Here is a 23,315-nt window from a genome sequence, read left to right on the forward strand (position 1 = left end):
CTCTGATGAAAGAATTTATTATAAGCTCTTCTGTCCACAAATATGCAATATTTAGTCAAGCAGATTAGGAATACATAATTACAAGGCAAGAAATACTACCATTCCTGGGGTGCCTGGATGGCTTACTCAGTTAGGCGTGGGACTCTTGGCTTGGGCTCAGGTCATGATCTCACAGTTTGTGAGTTTAAGCCCCCATCAGTCTCCTCTCTGATAGCGCAGAGCCGGCTTGGGATTCTATCTCTCCCCCCACCCTCTCTGCCCCTCCCTTGTTCACTCTCTCTCAAAATGAATAAACTTAAAAAATTTTAAGGAGTGCCTGGGTGGCTCAGTGGGTTAAGCGTCCGACCCTTGATTTCAGCTCAGGTCACGATCTTAACAGTTTGTGAGTCTGAGCCTGGCACTGGGCTCTGCATTGACAGTGCGGAGCCTGCTTGGGATTCTCTCTCACCCCCACTCCTCGTCTCTCTGCCCCTGCCCCGCTTGCTCTCTCAAAATAAATAAATAAACTTAAAAAAAAAAATACTACTGCTCCTTTTACTCATCAGGTAGGAGAGGCTCTGTAAACTAGGAAGGGAAAATGGCAACATAACATCTTGAAGTAATTTAAAAATACCTCCATTGCAATGACTTTCATTCAAATGTACATTTTTAGAAATTATTTCTGGTCTCTAGGATTAAAGGAAGAATTGCTGAGACTGCAGTTTAGTGAGTGTAACTTATCTGAGTATCACCCCTGCTGCAGAAGATTTTCAATGACCAAATAAATACATTTAACTACTTAGTTACCAGTACTAGTTTATCCAGAAATAACTAGAACTAAATTTGGCCTAGAACTTTCAGATGAACCGGCCACAGTAGATAATGCTGGGAGACGGGGGTGCCCTCATTCCACAGTGGTAAATGTCCTTCTTCACCCGAGGTTATAAGAACAAAATCCTACAGAATTCTCATTTACCCCAAAGCAGAATTCTTCTATCTTGTCCATTAACTTACTCTGAAATTTGTTAAGTGAAAAACCAAAAGGATTCAAAACCCAGAAATCTTTGCCATTTACAAAACACTCCACTCACACTGCAGGTGTTAGAAGTGATGCAAAAGGAAATGCTAATGGGGTCAGTAAGGAAAAAGGAGATAGGACTGCTTATACACACATTTGCTGCAGAAAATGAACAAATCTTAATACACATTGTCTCTCAAAAGGAAGTACCTTTGAACCCTTAACTAAACCACTCTAAGGCAGACCTTTACAAAACTACTCCCCAGAAACACCTTGTACTAAAGCAACCGCCGTTAGCTATTAAAGAAATTTAAGTAAACACAGTACACAAAGCTGCTTTCACTCAACTGTATGAAATGAGTAACTGGTAAAACAAGATGAAAAGAGTGAGAGGTACTGGCATGAGCTGGTAACCAGAGCAGCACTAGCCCATCCTGGGAAGCAACTTCTGAGAACCACCCAAGCAGCCCTGCTCATGGGCTGTCCTCTCTCTAATGACCCAGACAGGGCAGCCCCACAGGAGCCCCTGAGGAGGTATCCAGCTCTTCTTAGGGTGGGGCAGGAGAAGAGAAGGCTAATGTGCAGGTGGGAAGGAATCAGGACAGGAAAATCTCTATTAAAAAGCAAAACAGTCTGAGACTGACAGATTTAAACCATACTTTCTTATCTCTCTGTTTCATCTTCATGGTTCTCTGTTCCAGTGAGTACCCCAGTTCTCTGGCTGCTTCTGTGAGTTTTTCATCTATGTTTTTCAAGAGACTAGTTTTCTTTTTATCTGTTACTTCCTTAAGTTTTTTCATCAGAAATAATCTGAAAAAGAAGTAAAAGCCCTCATTATTATTCAGGCCACTGTACTAAGTATACAGATCTTGGGAAGTTAAGGGAGTATGTTAGAGACATCCAATTCCATGCAAGAAAAAGACTGCAGATTACCAACAGTTCTCTCAAATGTCTAATAGATTTCTTCAAGAGAAAAAACAATTATTAATAAAAAGCTACCAGTCACAGAAACAGCAAGCATGATTCCAGTCTGCATTGTCTCTATAATGTATTGTCTCTATATAATAAAGATAGAAGACTAGGGTGCCTGGGTGGCTCAGTCGGTTAAGTGTCTGATTCTCAATTTCAGCTCAGGTCATGACCTCATAGTTTGGGAGTCTGAGTCCCGCATCACTGCTTGAGTCAGTCTGTCTGTCTGTCTCTCTCTCTCTTGCTCTCTCTCTCTCTCCCCTCTTCCCCTGCTTGTGCTCTCTCTCAACAATAAATAAATATACATTTAAAAAAAGATATGAGGTATTTAAAAAATTGAGATTAGGGGGGCCTGGGTGGCTCAGTCGGTTAAGCGTCAGACTACAGCTCAGGTCATGATCTCATGGTTCGTGAGTTCGAGCCCTGCGTCAGGCTCTGTGCTGACAGCTCAGAGCCTGGAGCCTGCTTCGGATTCTGTGTCTCCCTCTCTCTCTGCTCCTCCCCTGCTCATGCTCGCTTGCGCGCTCTCTCTCTCTCTCCTTCAAAAATAAATAAAAACATTAAAAATAAATAAATACATTAAAAGGTGAGATTAAACCAAATTTAAGCCATATTATTGATAATAACATACAGCATACTGCCTTGGAGAAGTGTGGTAGGACACAAGAAAATAGTATATGGATACCAAAAAGGATTTTTTAAAAGGAGCCAGAAGATACTTGCAATACTTAGGATCAGCAGACTTTTTCAAACTGTTATCTACAAATTTGTGTTAAGATAAATTTAGAAAATGTAAAAGGAAATAAAAGCTATTTTATAAGCTTATACAAAAGCACAATTCAAAATAATTTTAAATTATGTGAAAAATATCATACATCAATGCCAGTTAGGGAAATAGTTACATTTTATCATAAGCAGGTTAAGATTTTGCCAGCAGAGCAGAAGGTTCAGGGTAAAATGCAGCAGGAAGCAGCACTCGGCTGGACACACAACTCAACCCCCTTCCTCTATAGCTACCTCCAGACTCTCAGAAGGAAACTTCCTTCTGTTTACTACTAACATCTGACAGTTTGCTATGGCTGTAAAGAGTTTGGAACATTTAGAGTGGGCATTCTTATCCCCATTTTACAAATAAGGAAACAAGCACATAGGATAATCAACTTACCTAAATTCATAGAATTAGTATGAGTGGACTGAAGTGCAGAGAAGCCAAGACCACCAAAATCATTGTCTTCTGATTACAGCACACATATTACACCTAATGTTACCTTCAATCTTAACCAGCTGTGTATCAAGAGAATGTATTTACATTAACCATTATAAGCAAACTGATCATGTCAGTTCTAGGTAAATCAATCTTTATAGCCTTCCCTACCCTGTCTGGCATATGGGCATACAGGCCTTCAAGTACTCTGTGCCACTTGCTTTCATACTTCCATGCACATACTGTCCCCTTGCCTAGAACACTCTTCTTCCTGTTCTCTGTAGTAAGTTCTTATGCATTCATCAAGGTCTAGGTAAAATATCCTCTCGATGAAGACTTCCACCACTACTTAAGGTACTTACTATCTGTCTTCTCATACTTAATCACATTATTATGACTATTTCTATATCAGTTTATTAGGCTTTGGTCTCTCAGCTTCAAACCTACTCTCCAATACTTTGCTTTGTGATGCCTAAAGTTGCAATATGCAAACAAACCGTAAACATTTGTACTCTGTTACGTTAAATCCAATGGGATACCTTGAACCCTGAATGAATCCTTCAGTGGTCTTTGCAAAATACTGGTTCACTAAGTTATGCAGATCTTACAAATATTGAAATTTTTCATTTTATCAAATTCTCTCCATTACAGAAATTGAAGACGACACAAACAAATGGAAAGATATTCTATGCTCATGGATTGTAAGAACAAATATTGTTAAAATGTCCATACTACCCAAAGCAATCTACAGATTTAATGCAATCCCTATCAAAATATGAACAGTATTTTTCACAGAATTAGAACAATCCTAAAATTTGTATATAACCACAAAAGACCATAAATAGCCAAAGCGATCTTGAAAAAGAAAAACGAGGCTGGAGGTATCCCAATTCCAAATTTCAAGTTGTATTACAAAGCTGTAGTGATCAAAACAGCACAGTACTGGCACAAAAACAGACACAAATCAATGGAACAGAACCGAAATCCCAGAAATAAACCAATTATGTGGTCAATTATCTTCAACAAAGGAAGCAAAAATATGCAGTGGGAAAAAGACAGTCTCCCAACAAATTCTTTTACATGCAAAAGAATGATACTGGACCATTTTCTTAGGCCATATACAAAAATAAACTCAAAATGGCTTAAGGACCCAAACATGAGACCCTGAACCATAAAATTCCTAGAAAACAGGACAGGCAGTAATTTTTCAGACATTGGCTATAACAGCAGCTTTCGAGAGGTCTTCTGAGGACAAGGGGGAACAAAAGCAAAAATGAACTATTGGAACTCCATCAAAATAAAAAGCTTCAGCACAGCAAAAGAAACAACCAACAAAACTAAAAGACAACCGACAGAATGAGAGAAGGTATTTGCAAATGACATATCTGATACAGGGTTGGTATCCAAAATACATAAAGAACTTATAGAACTCAACACCGAAAACACAAATAATCCAATTAAAAAATAGGCAGAAGACATGAACAGACCTTTCCCCAAGGAAGACACAGAGATGACCAACAGACACATGAAAAGATGCTCAACATCACTCGCCGTCATGGAAATACAAATCAAAACTACAAGGAAGGGTGCCTGGCTGGCTCATTCGAAAGGGCATGTAACTCCTGATGCCAGGGTCTTGAGCTTGAGCCCCATGTCGGGTGTAGAGAATACTTAAATAATTTTTAAAAACCTACAATGAGATATCGCTGCACGCTGCACAGAATGGCTAAAATAATACAAGAAACAGTGTTGGTGAGGATGTGGATAAACAAGAACTCTCATGCACTGTTGATGGGTATGCAAACTGGTGTGGCCACTGTGGAAAACAGTATGGAGGTTCCTCAAAAAAATTAAAAATAGAATTACCACATGATCCAGTAATTGCACTGCTTGGTATTTACCCAAAGAATACTAATTTGAAGGGATATATGCACCTGTATGTTTGTTGCAGCATTATTTACAACAGTCAAATTATGGAACCAGCCCAAGTCTCCACTGATAGATGAATAAAGATGTGGTGTGTGTGTGTGTGTGTGTGTGTGTGTGTGTGTGTGTGTATGTGTATACATATATATAATAAAATACTATTTGGCCATAAAAAAGAATGAAATCCTACCATTTATAACAACAACATGGATGGATCTAGTGGGTATAATGCTAAGCGAAATAAGCCAGGCAAAGAAAGATAAATACCATATGATTCCACTCATATGTGGAATTTAAGAAACAAATGAACAAAGCGGGGAGGGGGAAGCCAAAAAAACCTCCCGACTCAACTATAGAGAATAAACAGATGGTCACTGCAGGGGAGGTGTGGGGGAGGAGGGGAATATGCGAAGGGGATTAAGAATATACTTGATGAAACTGAGTAATATATGGAATTGCCAAATCACTGTTGTACACCTGAAACTAATATAACGCTGTATGTTAACTACACTGGAATTAAAATTAAAAAAAATTAAAAATTCTCTCCATTACATCACAATGTGAAAAAAATCACGTTCATTAATATTACCACCATCTCACTAAAAAGTCTTCAGGTAGCGAGAAGCAATTAAGCTCACAACGGTGGTTACGAGCTTCCTTAATTCTAATTTTTGCTTTTGAAATCTCAAATTTTATCACTGACAACAAATACAGTCAGTTGTTTTCTTTGGCTCATTTGAGAAAATGTCTGCCAAATACCCACGTCAGACTATCCAGACTTTGTCAGTCACTCTCTCAAATAAACAAGAAAAGTTCAGCTCCCAACTGTATCTCTTAAGACCGTTTTCCTGGAGATAAACGTTAACATTTGAGGATGCAGAAGTGCTTTCCACGTGCTTCCCATCACATTACACAAAATGTTAAACAGATTGTGTACTCGATGGTAGAGATCTAATATCTTTACTGCTTCATCACTGACATTCTTAGATGACATTCGCATTATATTACTGCTGTGAATGACAACTGTAAATCTGGTGTCATTACCTTGATTCCTGTCAAGGTATCATCAGTATTACCCACCATTACCTTTGTGCCACTGATGCAAAAATGACGTATTATCACAAATAGTTTTGACCTCAGAGTCCTCCTAAAAAAGCGTCAGGCACCCCTGGGAGTCTACATACCACAGTTTGATAACTGCTTTTCAGGTTCAAACCTGAATATACATCAGAACCTCCTGGGTTAAGGGTTAAAAGTACTTGGAGCTAGTGTTTGAAAAATCATTGCCTACAGTAACAAATCCATATGACCCTGTATAGAAAGGCAGGGTGGCAGAGACCATGGGGGCAGCAGGCAAGAAGAAAAAAGATTATTTAACAAGTTGACCCATGATCTATTGGCCACATTTATTCTTTTACTAAGTACCAAATGTTTTACATAGTATTTGTGCCTGCACAAAGTAAGCATTCATCAAATGAATGTTCATTCATTTCTAATGCCCATTTACACTTAATTAAAATTACAGAAGTATAATTACAGATTACATTTAGATATACTTATAACATGTATTTAAAAAAAAATATTCCTGGAGTGCCTGGGTAGCTTAGTTCGTTGTGGGTCCAACTCTTGGTTCTGGCTCAAGATATGATCCCACAGTTTCCTGGGTTTGAGCCCCATATCGGGCTCCATGCTGACAGTGTGGAATCTGCTTGGGATTCTTTTTCTCTCCCTCTCTTTCTGCTCCCCACCCCCCTACACTGTCTCTGTCTCTCTCAAATACATAAACTTAAAAATAAAAAAAAGTTAAAAAAAATTTCCTGAATGTTATTCGAGATGTACTGAAGTGGCATCTCTAGAAGTAAGACCTACAGAGCTTAAGGTGAAGTACTCTTAACCATAACTCATGAGGTCCTGATATGCAGTCAGGTTTAAAACCATTAACTAGCAGTTATCAAAGAATGGTCTGAGGACACTATGGGGTCCCTGAAACCTTGCAGGAGGTCTTTGAGGTCAAAACTATTGCTATAATTATTTTATTTTATTTATTTTTTTTTTTTTCTCCATTTCTTTTTTTTTTTTTTTTTAATTTTTTTTTTTTAACGTTTATTTATTTTTGAGACAGAGAGAGACAGAGCATGAACGGGGGAGGGCCAGAGAGAGAGGGAGACACAGAATCTGAGGCAGTCCCCGGGCTCTGAGCTGTCAGCACAGAGCCCGACGTGGGGCTCGAACTCACGGACCGTGAGATCATGACCCGAGCTGAAGTTGGACGCTCAACCGACTGAGCCACCCAGGCGCCCCTAATTATTTTAGAGAAAAACAAAAAAGAGAGAGAGAGAGAAAAAAATCATTCTTTTTTTTAAGTTTGAGAGAGAGAGAGAGAGACAGAGAGAGACAGAGAGAGAGGAGAGAGCACATGCATGGAGGGCAGGGGCAGAGAGAGGGAGAGAGAGAATCTCAAGCAGGCTCCTTGCTGTCTGCACAAAGCCCAGTGTGGGGCTCCAACTCATGAACAGTGAGATCATGATCTGAGCCAAGATCAAGAGTCAGTCGCTTAACCAACTGAGCCACCCAGGCACCCCAGTATTAAAATTCTTTAATCTTTACTAATGTTTGGTGGCTGAATTTGCATCTCTTTGGTATTAAATTCTGCACAAAGAGAACTAGTTTCCCTGAGCATAAAAATAATGTTTATTACAAATAGTCTTCCTTAAAAAGATCTTACTCAGGCTGATAAAGAAATAAACTAAGTGCACTGACTGATTAGTTGATTTAAGTAAAGGAAGGTGCCAAAAAACTAAAACAGTTATAATACCTGAAAAGTATTCTAACCTTTTACTTCTAAACTGAGATAAATTATTGAAGGTAGAAACATTCTTTGTGTGAAATAACATTAGGTACTCAAAGAGTTCCTGGTCTTCACCTAAATTATACAATTGTCACCAATTTTTGTTTCCTTTTTGGTGTTCTCCAATAAGCTAAAACAAAACAAAACAAAAAACAAAACAAAAAACCCCACAAAAACCAGAACAGTCTTGGATTATTTTACCACTGTATCTTTCTTTTTTAAAAAAGAATTTTAGGTGATGGGGCACCTGGAGGGCTCAGTTGGTTAATGTCCAACTCTTGATTTTGGCTCAGGTCTTGCTCTCATAATTTGTGAGTCTGAGCCCCGCATTAGGATGTGTGCTGACAGCACAGAGCCTGCTTGGGACTCTTTCTCTCCCTCTCTCTCTGCCCCTACCCCATTCACACCATCTCTCAAAATAAACAGACTTTAAAAAAAGATTTTTACTAAGACTAATGAAAAGTCCTGCATTTTTGCGTGCCAAATTATTTGTAGAATGAATAAATTATTTATGCAGCATCTACTGTGGGGCAGGTACTGTGCATAAGGAAAAGCCTCCACCCTCATGGAACTTGTATGTTAATGCAAGAGACAGGTAATAAGTAAATGGCTACAGTTTCTACTAAAGATACCACCAATTTAAATTGAATAATCTGAAGAGTTTAAAAGAATATATAAATTGTAAACAACAAGAAACACTGTGGAAAAAACTGGGAGGTATCAGAAAGACAAACAGCTTTTTTCTGACATCCACCATATAGTTGCTCTTTCAGATATACCAGTATGCACGCAGCAGTCTAGAGAGGGCACCTGTTGACTTAGTTTGAATTGTTTACTGGAAATTTGCACTACTGAGTCACAGGGAATAGAAGTCTTTTCAAGTAGGGTATGAAAAGAGATCACACAAAACATGACCTATTTATATGGAAGGTGACAAAGATTGCTTTCTTCATTTTATTACAATGTAAACTGCACAGCTGCTGCCAGACAGCTTCAAATCGAGTCTGTGGCTGGCACAGTATATGGACTGGCTCACGCAGCTCCATTCAAAGCCCCTTTCCCACAACAGCTTGCTACATTTCCCACACTACTCTTCAGCTCCGGCTCCACAGGAGGCCTAGCTCCTCTCAAACAGATACAATTCCTTGAAATCTGAAAGGCAGAACAGATACCAGGTGGAGGCTGTGCGTCTGTTTCCAGCAGTGACTCGTTAGAGGCATCAGACTATTCAGGAGCAGCTACAGCTGAGATGTCGGTGCCTGGTCTTCAGCTTCTATCTGGGCTGAGAGGCGGAGGCAGGGCAGCCCTTTTACTCCCACAGGTTCAATCACAGACAGTGACTGACGAGAACGACCTGTGGCAGCAGTTCTTGACCGCTCCCCAACAGCGGCACAGCTATAAACTCCATTGCCGAGCCAGCTCTGCCACACAACTGGCACGTCTGGAGGCTCCACTGGCCCTTCCAAAAATTTTATGAGCGCCCGACTTTCTTTTAATTCCAGTATAGTTAACGTATGGTGTTATATTAGTTTCAGGTGTACAATATAGTGAGTCAGCAATTTATGAGCACCTGCTTTTACCGTATTAAATCTTTGAACTGTACACAATGGGTTCTTTTAATGGACTCTTAGTGATGGTGTTTAAAATAAAATGCCTAAAAATCTTTTGATTTTGCCATGGGACTAATGAAGTCAAGATTAGATAATATTTTTCTTAAAGTAATTTGTTTTATAAGATGGGTACTTTTTTGGTGAAAAGTAGCCAAAGAGAAGTGTGGATACATGTCTGACTTCGGCTCAGGTCGTGATCTCACGGTTCGTGGGTTTAAGCCCCACATTGGACTCTGTGCTGACAGCTCAGAGCCTGAAGCCTGCTTGGGATTCTGTGTCTCCCACTCTCTGCCCCTCCACTGCTCACACTCTGTCTCTCAAAAATAAACATTAAAAAAAAAAAAAAAAAAAAAAGTGTGGATAAGAATATCTGCAAACATCATGGAAGTGACCTCTTGAAATCTAAAATTTTGTAGTTACCTCAATGTGCCTCAGTGATGGACTGAGACAGTACAAAAAGTATAAACAAATATTATAAATAGGAGAAGGATTAAAAAATTTTCTTACTTGACCGCAGCAAACACATTATCTCCACTTTGAACAATTATGCAGTTTTTCTTTGCTTCATTTGTACCAACATATACAGGAAGTTCATCAGGAGAATCCCTGTGTAAGCAAAAGATATTAAAAATTCAGTTGTCCATCATTTATCAGGCAAATAGAATTTTAGACCTATAGACAATTTATGTCTGCAGGTTTTTAAGAAATTGGGACAAATTTGCCACGTTTAAGCTCTAAGTTTCTTAGGAATATCTCCAATAAATCTTGCTTATATAACAGATCTAAAATTAAAATTCTTAGGACCTAGTTACTTTTATATCTAAATACAAAGAAAGGGGGAATAAGGCCTGCCTGTCAAAAGTAGGGGAAATTACACACAATCCTCTCTACCTTAGTTTTATAGCCTGTGAAAAAAGGTAGAGAAACAAAAAGAAATAGGACAAACAGAATTGTAAAACATGAGAAGGAAAGGGATACAATTCATACATATAATCAAATCATTTTACTTTACAATAAAGGATACCAATACACAGCAATGAAGTGACTCAGCCAAGGTCCTAGTAAATTAATGGCAAAGCCAGAAGCAGCATCTATGTAACCCAATTCCCAGCCCTTTGTGCATTCTACAGTACCACACTTCTCACTAGGCAGGTTTCCTCTACTTCCTGTATTATCCCACAGTGAATCTTCAAAGAGCGTCTCTACTGATAGAAGTGGCCAAGGTATTTTTTCTCTCTCAAGGTACTTCTATTTCTTTTTTTTTTTTTTTTAATTTTTTAACATTTATTTATTTTTGAGACAGAGAGAGACAGAGCATGAACAGGGGAGGGTCAGAGAGAGGGAGACACAGAATCTGAAACAGGCTCCAGGCTCTGAGCTGTCAGCACAGAGCCCGATGCGGGGCTCGAACTCACAGCCCTCACGGACCGTGAGATCATGACCTGAGCTGAAGTCGGCCGCCCAACCGACTGAGCCACCCAGGCGCCCCAAGGTACTTCTATTTCTTAATAGTCTAAGCATTTTGCATATCCATTTAATCCTTTTAACATTCCCATTATGTTAAATTATGTACAGATTATTATCTGTATGTACAATTATTATCCTCATCTTACTAGAGGAAACTGGGTAAACAGAAACTGAGTCATAGAAAATCACAATCATTAAAGATGGCTGGCACATGGTCACTCAGATAATAGAACCAGTCTGACTCCATAGCACATTCTTATTTCTATGGCCCCTGGAAGCACAGGGCTAATTTAAGCCATGGCAGCTGCTCTAAATTAACTTTCTTGGGCCACAGAGTGTTTCTGAACCCAAAAGGTAAAAAAGTTTATAACCACAAAGGAAAAACCAGTGAGGTTCAACCCTGAAGAATTCACTCATCTTAGGGTAGGCTACAATGATATTATCAAGAACATTAAATGCCTATGTATCCACCAAAAAGAGGAAAACATGCCCTTCACCTTGAGTCCAGTGAATGTCTACTTATATTCTTATATTATGTATACAACCCAGTAGCTGTATTTGACAGAAGAAAAGATCCTTTACCTGAAATACCCCATGTGGAACTGAGTTTTATTATCTCCAATAATAATGGTCTGGAACTCAGGAGGATCATAGTAAAATCTCCAGTGAAGGTTAAAATTCAGGTTTGCTGACTTTTTCTTCATTTTATGTTTTCCGGCAAGGATATCATAAGGACCCACTAATCGAAGTCCAAGGCTTGTGGAAAGTGAATCTATAAAGTAAGTTTATTGAGACAATAACTTTCTGAAGGCAGACAGGAAAGGCCTTTCATTCGTAAACTATTTCTAAGAAATTTTCTTAAAAAAAAAAAAAAGAGCTTCTAAAATCAAAGAACTTCAGTTACATTTGAAGACATAATGAAAAATCAGAGCAATGAAAATGTGGCACTCACATTTAAGATTCTCTCTTAAATTTACAACTGATTACATTTCAAACATTTCTGCTGTCTCTTATTTTAGACAAAGCCAGACTGTTTTGTATTCTCATGGGCATATTAGAGCTTCAAGTACTTACATTGTCTCATTACTATGTTGTTATTAGCCTCAAATGTTTGTAGCACACCCATATTAAGGAAGAAATAAGATGGACAGTAAGTGAATGTGCATGGAGGGTAAATAATTTATTTAATAAAAAATATATTTAATGAAAACATTTCCTTTCCCTTCCTCCTACACCTCAGCCAACTATCACTCTCAATTCCCTTGCCTTTGGCCAACCCTAAATCTGGATGATTGCATCTCTTCTCCAACCACAGATCACAAAGGGAGAATGCTAAATAAAACCAGTCAGTGTGCATGTCAAACATATCTTTTTGTATCAGATGGGTCCTTGTTGCTGCTTTAAGAGAGATTAAGCACTCCAGGCAGGACCTGGATATGTAAGGAGATGGGGATTGAGAGAGGAAGAAAATTCTTGGAAGAGGTGACAATACAAATAAAGGCATAGAAACAGTTTATTCAGAGGGGAAAAATAGTTCAGCTTATTTGGAACTTAGGGTAGCATACACTGATTTTTTTTTAAGTTTATTTATTTTGAGAGGGGAAGAGGAGGGGCAGAGAGAAAGAGATGGAGAGAGAGACAGAATCCCAAGCAGGTTCCATGCTGACAGCTCAGAGTCCAATGCGGGGCTCGAACTCAAACTGCAAGATCATGACCTAAGCTGAAATCAAGAATGGGACACTTAACCAACTGGGCCACCCAGGTGTCCCTACGCTCATTTTTAAAGTAACAAAAAACTAAAGTCATCCATCTTATTAGCCAGTTATAACAAGGTTAATAGTCTGATATACAATAACAAGGTTTTCCTCCTTCTATGAACATATAGATATTTTAAAGACAATCATGCTGTTTTATAATGGTTGTTTTCCATTCTGCCCTCAAACTTTCTGAATATTTTTCCATGCTATCAAAAATTTTTTCCTAATCTTTAATAGCTGTATGATATCCCATTATTGAGACATTAACCATTTCTAATTTTTTTTACTCCTCTACACAATGTTTCAGTGAACATCTTTGCTAATACACGTTGTACAATCATATTTTTAGAAAAGTTGCTGCACACTTTAAGTGTTTTGCTATATCGCCAAAATTGTTATCTACCAATACACATTTCCATCAGTAGTATACGGGAGTGCTTCTCTCCCACCTGTTAAAACATGTAAACAGCACAAAATGGTGAAAAGTAACTCTGTCACGATTACCAGTTTTTTGTGCATTCTTTCACAGACAGTACATAAGCACAGAGAAAGTACGTAGGAATACGTGTGTCCTTGACTTCTAAAAAATATATATGAACGGGATGGGGGTAGTCACCTGGGTGGCTCAATAGGTTAAGCGTCCGACTGTTGATCATGATATCACGTCATGATCTCACAATTTGTGAGTTTGAGCCCCGTGTCTGGCTCTGTGCTGGCTGTGTGGAGCCCGCTTGGAATTCCCCCTCTCTTTCTGCCCTTTCCCTGCTTGTGCTCTCTCAACATAAACTTAAAAAAAAAAAAAAATACAAACGGTAGCATACTCTACACATTTTTTTTTCACTTGACATATTTTAGGCACAATACTTTATTATATAAAATCTACCTTGTTCTTTTAAAACTATGAATATCCACCGATAGATGTGTTACTGTTTAAGCCATTTCCCACTTTTGTTTCAATAAATTTGATTGAAATGAACATTTTTAGTTCATCTAGCCGCCAAGTTCCTAGAACTGCTAAGTCATACTAAAACTCCTGCAACAAATCAAAGTACTTGTTTTCCTTTAAACCCTCATCAAAGCATGTTGTGAAATTGTTTACCTTTGCCAGTATAACAGGGGATAGTCACATATTATAGCATTATTTTTCTATTTCTCTTAGAAATATCTTTGAAAAAGTTCCTTTTCAATGAACTGTTTAGATCCTTGCTCCAGTTTCCTACTGTCTTTTCCACTCGGAGAAGCAGAATGATTCTGGAGCAACTCACCAGCTGGCTTTTCAGGATCAAGCTCTTCACAGAACTTCCAGAAGTGATAGAAATCTTCAGGCAGAGAAAGCTTATAATGATTTTCTACTTCTTGTCGAAGGTCACTGGAGACATCAGCTTCACAGGATTTACTCTTCTTCACATCAACTGTGTTTTCACACTGAAAGTCAGTATACAAAACTTTGTTTCTCCAAAAGTAATTTTGGCAGCTTTCCTTGCATAACAATATTGCTCATTTCTGTTCACCCAACTCTGAGATATACATTTTCCTTAAAACTCTACAAATGGTATTTCTGAATAAAATCTAGAGATTCTTTTGGGCAAAGAAAAAAGGAAAACAGTTTATAATATACAGCGGTCAAGAAGGATACACACAGTAAGTCTTTAAGTATATTTCTCTAAGATAATGGAAATACAGAAAATAAAAAAAAACAAGTATAAAAGGTAAAGAACAGGAAGGGGAATAAGGAATAGGAAGGTTTTGCCTTCTTTGGGTAAATAGGTCATCATGCCCTTTAAAGTAGATTCAGTGATCACACCGGAAGCCAACTGCAGAAATAATTAGATAAAAGGGGATTTACTAGTTAAAACATTTCAGAAAAAGGTCTTTAATACCAGGACTAAGTTATGACACTCATCTTTTAATATCCCTGCAATATGGTCATTATGTAAGTATGGTAGGTTTTATAATGTCTACTTGATGAATTTCCATAAAGGTTATGGTTAGTTGGAGGTTATGCTTAGTTGAAGGTTACGTATCTTTAGTTTTCTCAGTAGCAGTTTTTTTCTTTCTAGGAACCTCGATCCTTTCTTTTTAGATTAAGTTTCTTTTTATTCTTCCTTTCCACCTGTATCAGTGCTTTTCAATTAGGAGCGATTTTGCCTCCCAGGGGACACACTTAGTCATAAATTTAGGATAGGGTGCCACTGACATTCAGTGGAATAGAGGCCAGGGATGCTGTTAAGCATTCTACAATGCACAGGGTCAGCTCCCTTAACAAACACTTACCAGGTTTAAAATCTTCATAGTGCAAGGCTGAGAAATTCTAACCTAGACATTTCTCAGATTTTATTTTCCCAGTAGGCTCAAGTTTATTGATGTTACTTTATGTATCAAAGTCTATAAAATTTATTTATGAATCAGTTGACACACACAAGAATGTTCTTGGGCCGGCTCAGTCGGTTACGTGTCCAACTCTTGATTTCAACTCAGGTCATGATCTTACAGTTTGTGAGTTCCAGTCCTGATGGGGCTGCGTGCAGCCTGCTTGGAATTCTCTCTCTCTCTGCCCCTCCCCTGCTCATGCACAGACACGTACTTGCTCTCTCAAAATAAACATTTAAAAAAAAGTTCTTGATAGTGCTGTTTCTAAGAGTAGGAAATGCAACAAATGAAAATGCCTATTGACATGAGGATGTAAGGTTATAGGATTCAAACAGTGGAATATTCTGCTTAGTGAAAAGAAAAATATAGCCACACAGAATATAGATCAGTCTTAATACAATGTTGAATGAAAGAAAAAAGTCCTTGAAGTTTATATGCAGCATGATAGCCTTTTTATGACACTCAAAAACAATAAATAAGTTTGAGATAAAGCTATAAAAAGAAGGCAAGACAAAACATAAAATTGAGGATGGTAGCTACATAAATGGGGGTGACAGGAAGCCAGGCAGAAAAGATAGATGATGAACACAAGTATAGCTATTGTGTTTTAGTTCTTGGGTAGGGCATAGGGTTCACAGATATTTTTTATATTATTATTAAATAAGATAAAGAGGACCATGCATTGACCAATAATTTTTTTTTAACGTTTATTTATTTTTGAGACAGGGAGAGACAGCATGAATGGGGGAGGGTCAGAGAGAGAAGGAGACACAGAATCTGCAACAGGCTCTGAGCAGTCAGCACAGAGCCTGATGTGGGGCTCGAACTCACGGACCGCGAGATCATGACCTGAGCCGAAGTCGGATGCTTAACCGACTGAGCCACCCAGGGGCCCCGGTCATAAAACAATTTAAATTGAAGAAAAAGGCTATTGAAATATGCATCAAGGAGCACCTGGGTGGCTCAGCTGGTTAAGCATCCGATTTCAGCTCAGGTCATTATCTCATGGTTCATGAGTTCTAACCCCACACTTGGCCTCTCTGCTGTCAGTGCAGAGCTCGATTTGGATCCTTTGTCCCCCCTGTCGGCTCCCCCTTGCTCCTGCACTCTCTCAAAAATGAATAAACGTTTAGGGGTGCCTGGGTGACTCAGTCGATTAAGAGTCTGTCTGACTCTTGATCTTGGCTCAGGTCATGATCTCATGGTTCATGAGCTGGAGCTCCACACTGGGCTCTGCACTGGTCAGCGTGTAGCCTGCTTGGAACTCTGTCTCCTTTTCTCTGCCCCTCCCCCGCAAGTGCATGCTCTCTCAAAAGCAAAATTTTTTTTTAACGAGTAAACATTAAAAAAGAAAAGAAGGGGTGCCTGGGTGGCCCAGTTGGTTGAATGTTCGACTCTTGATTTTGGCTTGGGTCATGGTCTTGCAGTTCCTGAGTTCGGGCCCCACATCGGGCTCCATGCTGACAGTGTGGAGCCTGCTTGGGAATCTCTCCTCCTCTCTCTGCCCCTCCCCTGCTTGCTATATCTCTACATAAATAAACATTTAAATACGTTAGAAAAGAAATATGGATGCAGAAATGAATGTTGATAATAATAGTAAAGATAACAGTAAAAATAATAAATAATAAACGAAACTTATCATGCACTTACCATGTGCCAAGTCACTGTTCTAAGCACTTTCTATAAAGTAACTCATTCAATCCTCACAATTGCCTTATGAGCTAGATACTATTATCCACATTTTACAAATGAGAAAAATGAAGTAACTTCCCTTATATCCCTAACTGAAAGTAGAACGGTTAAACCCAGATCAGCTGGCTCCAGAGCACAGATTCATCCACTTTATGCTGCTTCTCCAATTACATACAAAAGAGTAAGAACATATGGGCACCTGGGTGGCTCAGTCAGTTAAGCGTTGGACTCTGGCTCAGGTCATGATCTGGCAGTTCGTGAGTTCAAGCCCTGCCTGGTCTTTGTGCTGACAGCTCAGAACCTGGAGCCTGCTTCAGATTCTGTGTCTGCTTCTCCCTCTGCTCCTCCCTTGCTCAAGCTCTGTCTCTCTCTCACTTAATAAATAAATAAATAAATAAATAAATAAGGAACATATCAAGTCCTGACCTATCCTCCCTTATGTTTTCACAGCAGTCTTTGGTTATGCTTTCAAAGACTGGCTCAAACTTAAGATGTTAGAAAGAAAAGCCCTAATCTACCTTGCTGAAAGACAGTTTTGCCTAATGGTTAGGTTGCCTGGGTTGACTCTGGACTCTTCTGCTTTCCAGCTCTGTCACCTTAGGGAAGTCATTTAACCTGTGCCTTATTTTCTTATCTACAAAAAGGGCATGTAATACCTATATTACAGGTTTGTTAGGAGGAATAAGCTGTTTGTGAAAATACACAGTAGTTGTAGCAGATAATAAATACTAGCTATTACTGTTAATTATGGTCTCTATAAATTCATTTTCATCTTTGTTTTATTTCTAATACTATCACTCAAAGCAGTTTATAGCACCTTCAATGGGAGATAAAGATTTTTTCAGCTTTGTCTTACCTCACACACTAATTTAGTAACCTCAAATCCCCAATAACTAGAATTTAGTGCAGCTGTCGTCTTCATTGGCTACACTCATCCTTTACCCCTGTGTTCCTAGAAAGCATGACGCAATATAAATAATGCTCAGGCTCTCTAACAATTAAGCGAACACTGTCCTGCTTTATCCAGTTTATAATCCAGAGGGAGTCATTTTTCTGAAAACTTTCCTTATCACAATGACATTTCTTTCCTGCCTGAGTCTCCTAATTGCTACAGCAGTAAGGAACTTCTGAAATCGTAGAACAGGATGAGAATTTGCATTTAATTTATGCCCCGCCCCCATTAGTGCCTTTATAATCAGGTCCCTCTTTCCCATCTACCAGACTCCAGTCAGGCAAAATTCCGCTGTGCCCAAACATCCTCTACACTTATTTCTCTTTTATTTCTTATCCCTTTTTTCTCTCTCTGCCTTAAAAAGCCATTTCCAGCTTAAGTTGCCCTAAAAGATTTCCTTAACAACCTCCTGGGACTCAGATCCTCCTTCGATGTTTCCCCAGCACTTTCTACGCAGCAGCGTTACAATACCAAACAACAAAAAAAGTTAAAAATGTTCATTTGTGCCAAGTTGGGGGCCATACATGGGGGCAGTGGCAGCATGATTCATCCTGAAACCGCGGCGCCCGGGCAGAGCCTGGCATATAATCAGTTTCCAATCAACATGTTGCTGACTGAACGACTGAACCACTGGTTGTCTTACGCTGCTTCCCCAGGAACCGCAGCACCGGGAGGAGCGCACAAGAGGAGAAAGGACTACTTCTCTGGTCCAAACCCCAGCAGAGCGGGAAATAGCAGCCAGGGGCAGACAGTCGTTCCCAGGCACACAGCAACCACTCAATGACCACTGGATAAATGCAATGTGCTGCCCCTTGGTGCCCTAGCTATTACCCAGAGAGCTCGGCAGAGCTCACACACCCACTGTGGCAGTACCTGCTGCCCCTCCCCGCCGGCTCTGCGTTTCCCGCCGCCGCCGGCCATTCTGTAGTCGCAGTGCCTGTGGGGTCCCGCGTCCCGCCGTTGCTTCCGAGCGCCGCCAACTGCTTCCGGTTCAAGAGACACCAATCAGAAACCCTGCACTGCCAGGGCCACGCCAGAGGGAAAAGCCTCAGCCGTTGCCCCGCCCCGCCCCGCCCCGCGAGGCCCCAGAGGAGGATGGCAGAGGCCCCGCCCACTTTCCCACCGGGCGCGGGGGGCGGTGCCGCTTATATCCACCCTTATTGCCTCACCGCGCAAGCTGCTGTCGCGCAGACTAGCTGCAGGGATGCTCCTGAGACTCCAGTGTACCGAATTTGGATCCGTTAAGGTGATCCGGACTTCCTCTTTAGGTGTTTACTAGTGTCAAGGCTGGATGTATGACACTGCCATCACCCAAACCCTCGTTTTTCCTTGATTTATATTTATTTAAAGCATTAAATGTTGTCTTCCTCTTTTCCATCTCTCTACCTTCTCCACTATACTATTGCTACCTAACAGTAACTCTTATTCTCAATTATCTCTCGGAAGGAAATCAGTTTCTCTCATTCTTTCTTACAATTTGGATTGTGTTCTCTACACCCTGCTATGCAAAGTGTACCCCCAGGAGCATCAACATTAGCATTTTGAGGAGAGCTTGTTAAAAATTCGGGACCTAGGGTGCCTGAGTGGCTGAGTCAATTAAGCCTTTGACTCTTGGTTTTGGCTCAGGTCATAATCTCACGGTTTGTGGGATCCAGGTCCATGCTGACAGGCCACAGCCTGCTTGAGATTCTCTCCCACTCTCTCTGCTCCTCCCCTGCTCCCAGGTGTGCATTTCCTCTCTCTCTCTCTCTCTCTCTCTCTCTCTCTCTCTCTCAAAAATAAATGAACTTTAAAAAAATTCAGAATCGCACACTTACTTTCTCTAAAAGATAAATGAACTTAAATTCAGAATCCCACACCTACCGAATCAGAATCCGCATTTCATCAAGATCCCCCATTGATGCGTGTGCACATCAAAGTTTGAGAGGCACTGCATTCAAATGATCTCCTGGTGCCTCCTCCAGTGCTGCCATTCTGGCAGGTCTTCTGCCTCATTCCTGAAAGGATTATCTATTTCCTGACTGTCTATCTTCCCTTTTCTTGATTTTATACCACAGCTTTGTGGAACCTATCCTCCGTGAGTGATTCCCTCCCCCTTTTCATTAGACCTCGCATGTCTGTACTGTCTTTATTCTGGCTGAGTATAGAATTCTCTGTTGAAAATAATTTTTAGTCAGAATATTAGAGGCCTTGCTTCACGATGTTTGTTATTACCTGATGATTCCTATTCTTTATAGGTAACTTTCTTTCATTTTTTAAAAACACAAATTTATTGTCTTATAATTCTGGAAGTCACAGTGTAAAATCAGTCTCACTGTGCTAAAATCAAAGAATAGGGAGACATTTACCTACTTCATCCTCAAGTAATTTCTTTATGTGTAACCTGTTTCTGTTTTGTTTCATCTCAAGAAGTTTTAGGATTTTCTCTTTATTCCCAATGTTCTCAGACACCATCATGTATCTTGGTTATAGGTGTTTCCTCATTTTTATGGAGCTGGTATTTGGTAGGTTGTATTTGATCTTGAGACATATGTCTCGGTTCTGGAGATTTTTCTGGTGTTATCTATGGCTAATTTTCTCTATCGTCCCCCTCCCTCATTGTACGTCTTCTTTTTCGGAAATTCGTTATTCAGATGTTTGACCTTCTTGAATGATGTTTTTTCTTATTTGTCTGTTCTATTTTCTATCTCCTTTTTCTTCTTGTTCTACTTTCCGGATAATTTTCTGGATTTAATTAGACAAATATATCAAATTATTATTTTGGTTTTTTTTAATGTTTGAGAGAGAGAGAGAGAGAGAGAGAAAGTGTGTGTGTGCAATTGTGGGAGGGAGACAGAGCATCCAAAGCAAGCTCTATGCTGAGAACAGAGAGCCCAATGCAGGCCTCAAACTCATGAACCCAGGAGATCATGACCTGAGCTGAAGTCAGACTCTTAACTGAGCCACCCAGAAACCCTGATATCAAATTATTATTATTCTTTTATTATATAGGCATGCCTTGGCGATACTTTGGGTTTGGTACCAGACCACGGCAATAAAGCAAATATCACAATAAAGTGACTCAAATGAATTTTCCGGTTTTCCAGTGCATATAAAGTTAGGTTTATACCATACTATAATCTACTAAATATGGAATAGTATGATGTCAAAAAAAATGTACACCCCTTCATTTAAAATATTTTATTACTAAAAAAATGCTAATTATCATCTGAGCTTTGAGTGGAATCTTTTTGCTGGTGGAGGGTCTTGCCTCAATGTTAATGGTGGCTGATGGATCAGGGTAGTGGCTGTTGAAGGTTGGGGTGGCTGTGACAATTCCTTAAAATAAGACAACAATGAAGTTTGCTGCATCAATATGTTGCTGGGTGAACTGGGGAGATCTCTGGGCCCTGAGGCCTCTGCCTAGCCCATGCCCAGGATGTTGCTGGAAGCTCTTGGTCTCATTGCAGGAAAAGAATTCAAGGATGGACCAGACACATTGGTTGAGTGGCACAAGTGAAGAGTCTATAAAAGAGACAGTACACTCTGGAGATGTGAGGGTGGGCAGCCTCAGGGAGAGCTGCCTCCCCAAGACTGGTCTCTATCCTTTATTGACAGTTGTTAACTAAGGCGTGGAATATTTATTACCTGGGTAGGGGATTTTTGGGGAGCAGGGTTTCATGTCTTTTCTCCCTTACTTGGTCAGGGTCTCTGGCCTTCTTTATCTTGGGTCTGTCTGGTTTGATCTAGCTCCTTGTGGCTTTGTTTGTGGAATGCTACCAGGACAGGTTGCTAACTTTTCTGATAAAGGGCCTTGACTTCTCCTTTGCTGGCCTCCAGGCATCCTGGGAAAGTCTAACTACCTGCCTACTCTGGAATTCCCCCCTCAAGGGCCCTCTGGGCCCTCAAAATCTTTCAAGGGAAAATGGGTGACAATCCATCTTATGTAACTACTTCATGCTGGTATGGGGCATTGACCCTGCCAGAGGGCTCCAGAAGTCCTTGCTATCTAGGTTTTAGGAAACCTGGAAGGACAGTGGAGTAGAAGGAAGCTGTAGATTGTTCAAGGGGGTGCTGGTAGGCTTCATCTTCATGGGGAATATAGGTTGGAATGCCTGGTACATCATCATCTGGAGATGAGATTGTTGGAGTCTGGAAAAGACAAATATGACAAGAAAGTTAAACAAACAAGGTCCAAGAAATAAAAGTGACAATATAGCCACTAGTGGGCCTAAAAAGGGCAAGAACCAGGGTATAGATGGAAGCACCTCACATACAGCATTCCAAATACCACTAGAAGTATCAGCTGCTTTGGTCATTTGATGGAGCCTTTTGGCTTGGTCATATAATTTTCAGATGTTGTCTTCCATCTGTCCAGTGCTGTTGGCGTAAGTGCGACATATTCTGTTAATGACAACACATACCACGCCTTGTTCAGCCGGTAAGTAATCCAAAACCAGCCTGTTGTCCAGAACCACACTGGCCAAAGATTGGTGTGGCTTGGAGAGATCTGAGCAAGTGGTTGCAGTGGTGAAAGTGAGTTTATCTAACATTGCTGTCAGATTTCGAAGAGTGGTTTCATGGTATACAAATCTCCCGCAAGGGGGGGCGCCTGGGTGGCTCAGTCAGTTAAGCAGCCGACTTCGGCTCAGGTCATGATCTCACGGTCCGTGAGTTCGAGCCCCGTGTCGGGCTCTGTGCTGACAGCTCAGAGCCTGGAGCCTGTTTCGGATTCTGTGTCTCCCTCTCTCTGACCCTCCCCCGTTCATGCTCTGCCTCTCTCTGTCTCAAAAATAAATAAACGTTAAAAAAAAAAAATTAAAAAATTAAAAAAAAAAAACAAACCAAAACAAACAAAAAAAACCAAATCTCCCACAAGGGGCTAGCACCAAGGGTACCTGCTATTCCAGCCAATACAAGGCCTATTGCCCTTCAGGCTTTAATGTGGGATCAGGTAGAATTACATATGCAGATTCCTGGGGGAACCACATACCCCGGTGTGTAACTGCCCCAGTGTTTGAGGTTATCAATGCAAAGAAATCCTCAGGCCAATACAGGTTGGGTAAAGATTGGCTCCTGTGGGTTGTGAGAAGGATGTCCACAGATAAGCAGATAATTGGGAGGGGCATGTAAGGTTATTGGATAACTCACTATTTCCAGATTCTGGAGCTGCAGGACCCACCTGGAATAGTTATTGTGTATGCAGTGGGGGGTGGAGAAGTTCTCCTTTTATTCTAGGGAACATATAAACGTAATTGAGAAGGGTAAAATTGGAATCGTCGTCAATGTGGAATGGTGTCCACGTGGGCCATGATCTAAAACATGGGTATAATATTGGGGTTTCGTGTGGATAGCCGGATCTGGCACAAGTCCACTGGGTGGTATCACAATCTGCATTATTTTAATTTTCTTAGCAAGCATACTACGTTTTGTACTCAGCACATTAAACTGAGATATTGGAAATGATTTGATGGTCCAAGAATCTTGAGTTATCCTGTGAGGAGGTGGTGTTATTTGCAGGTGACCTATCTTTTGGATTTGTCT

General features: G+C 40.2%; 1 protein-coding gene across 1 annotated transcript in view; it reads right to left on the reverse strand.

Moving 5' to 3' along the window:
• LOC125923200 (histone PARylation factor 1) overlaps positions 1-18,772 on the reverse strand; it is a 29,872-nt gene extending 11,100 nt beyond the window's left edge. Inside the window, exons 1-5 of the mRNA XM_049631328.1 lie at positions 18,666-18,772; positions 14,044-14,203; positions 11,604-11,793; positions 10,062-10,160; positions 1,657-1,807 (exon numbers count right to left, since the gene is read on the reverse strand). Coding sequence (XP_049487285.1) covers positions 1,657-1,807; positions 10,062-10,160; positions 11,604-11,793; positions 14,044-14,203; positions 18,666-18,713 — 648 coding nt within the window. The 5' untranslated portion in view covers positions 18,714-18,772. The remainder of the gene's footprint in view (positions 1-1,656; positions 1,808-10,061; positions 10,161-11,603; positions 11,794-14,043; positions 14,204-18,665) is intronic.
• Positions 18,773-23,315: the final 4,543 nt, after the last annotated feature.

The sequence above is a fragment of the Panthera uncia genome, chromosome B1 (genome assembly GCF_023721935.1).
Source record: "Panthera uncia isolate 11264 chromosome B1, Puncia_PCG_1.0, whole genome shotgun sequence".
Lineage (NCBI taxonomy): Eukaryota > Metazoa > Chordata > Mammalia > Carnivora > Felidae > Panthera > Panthera uncia.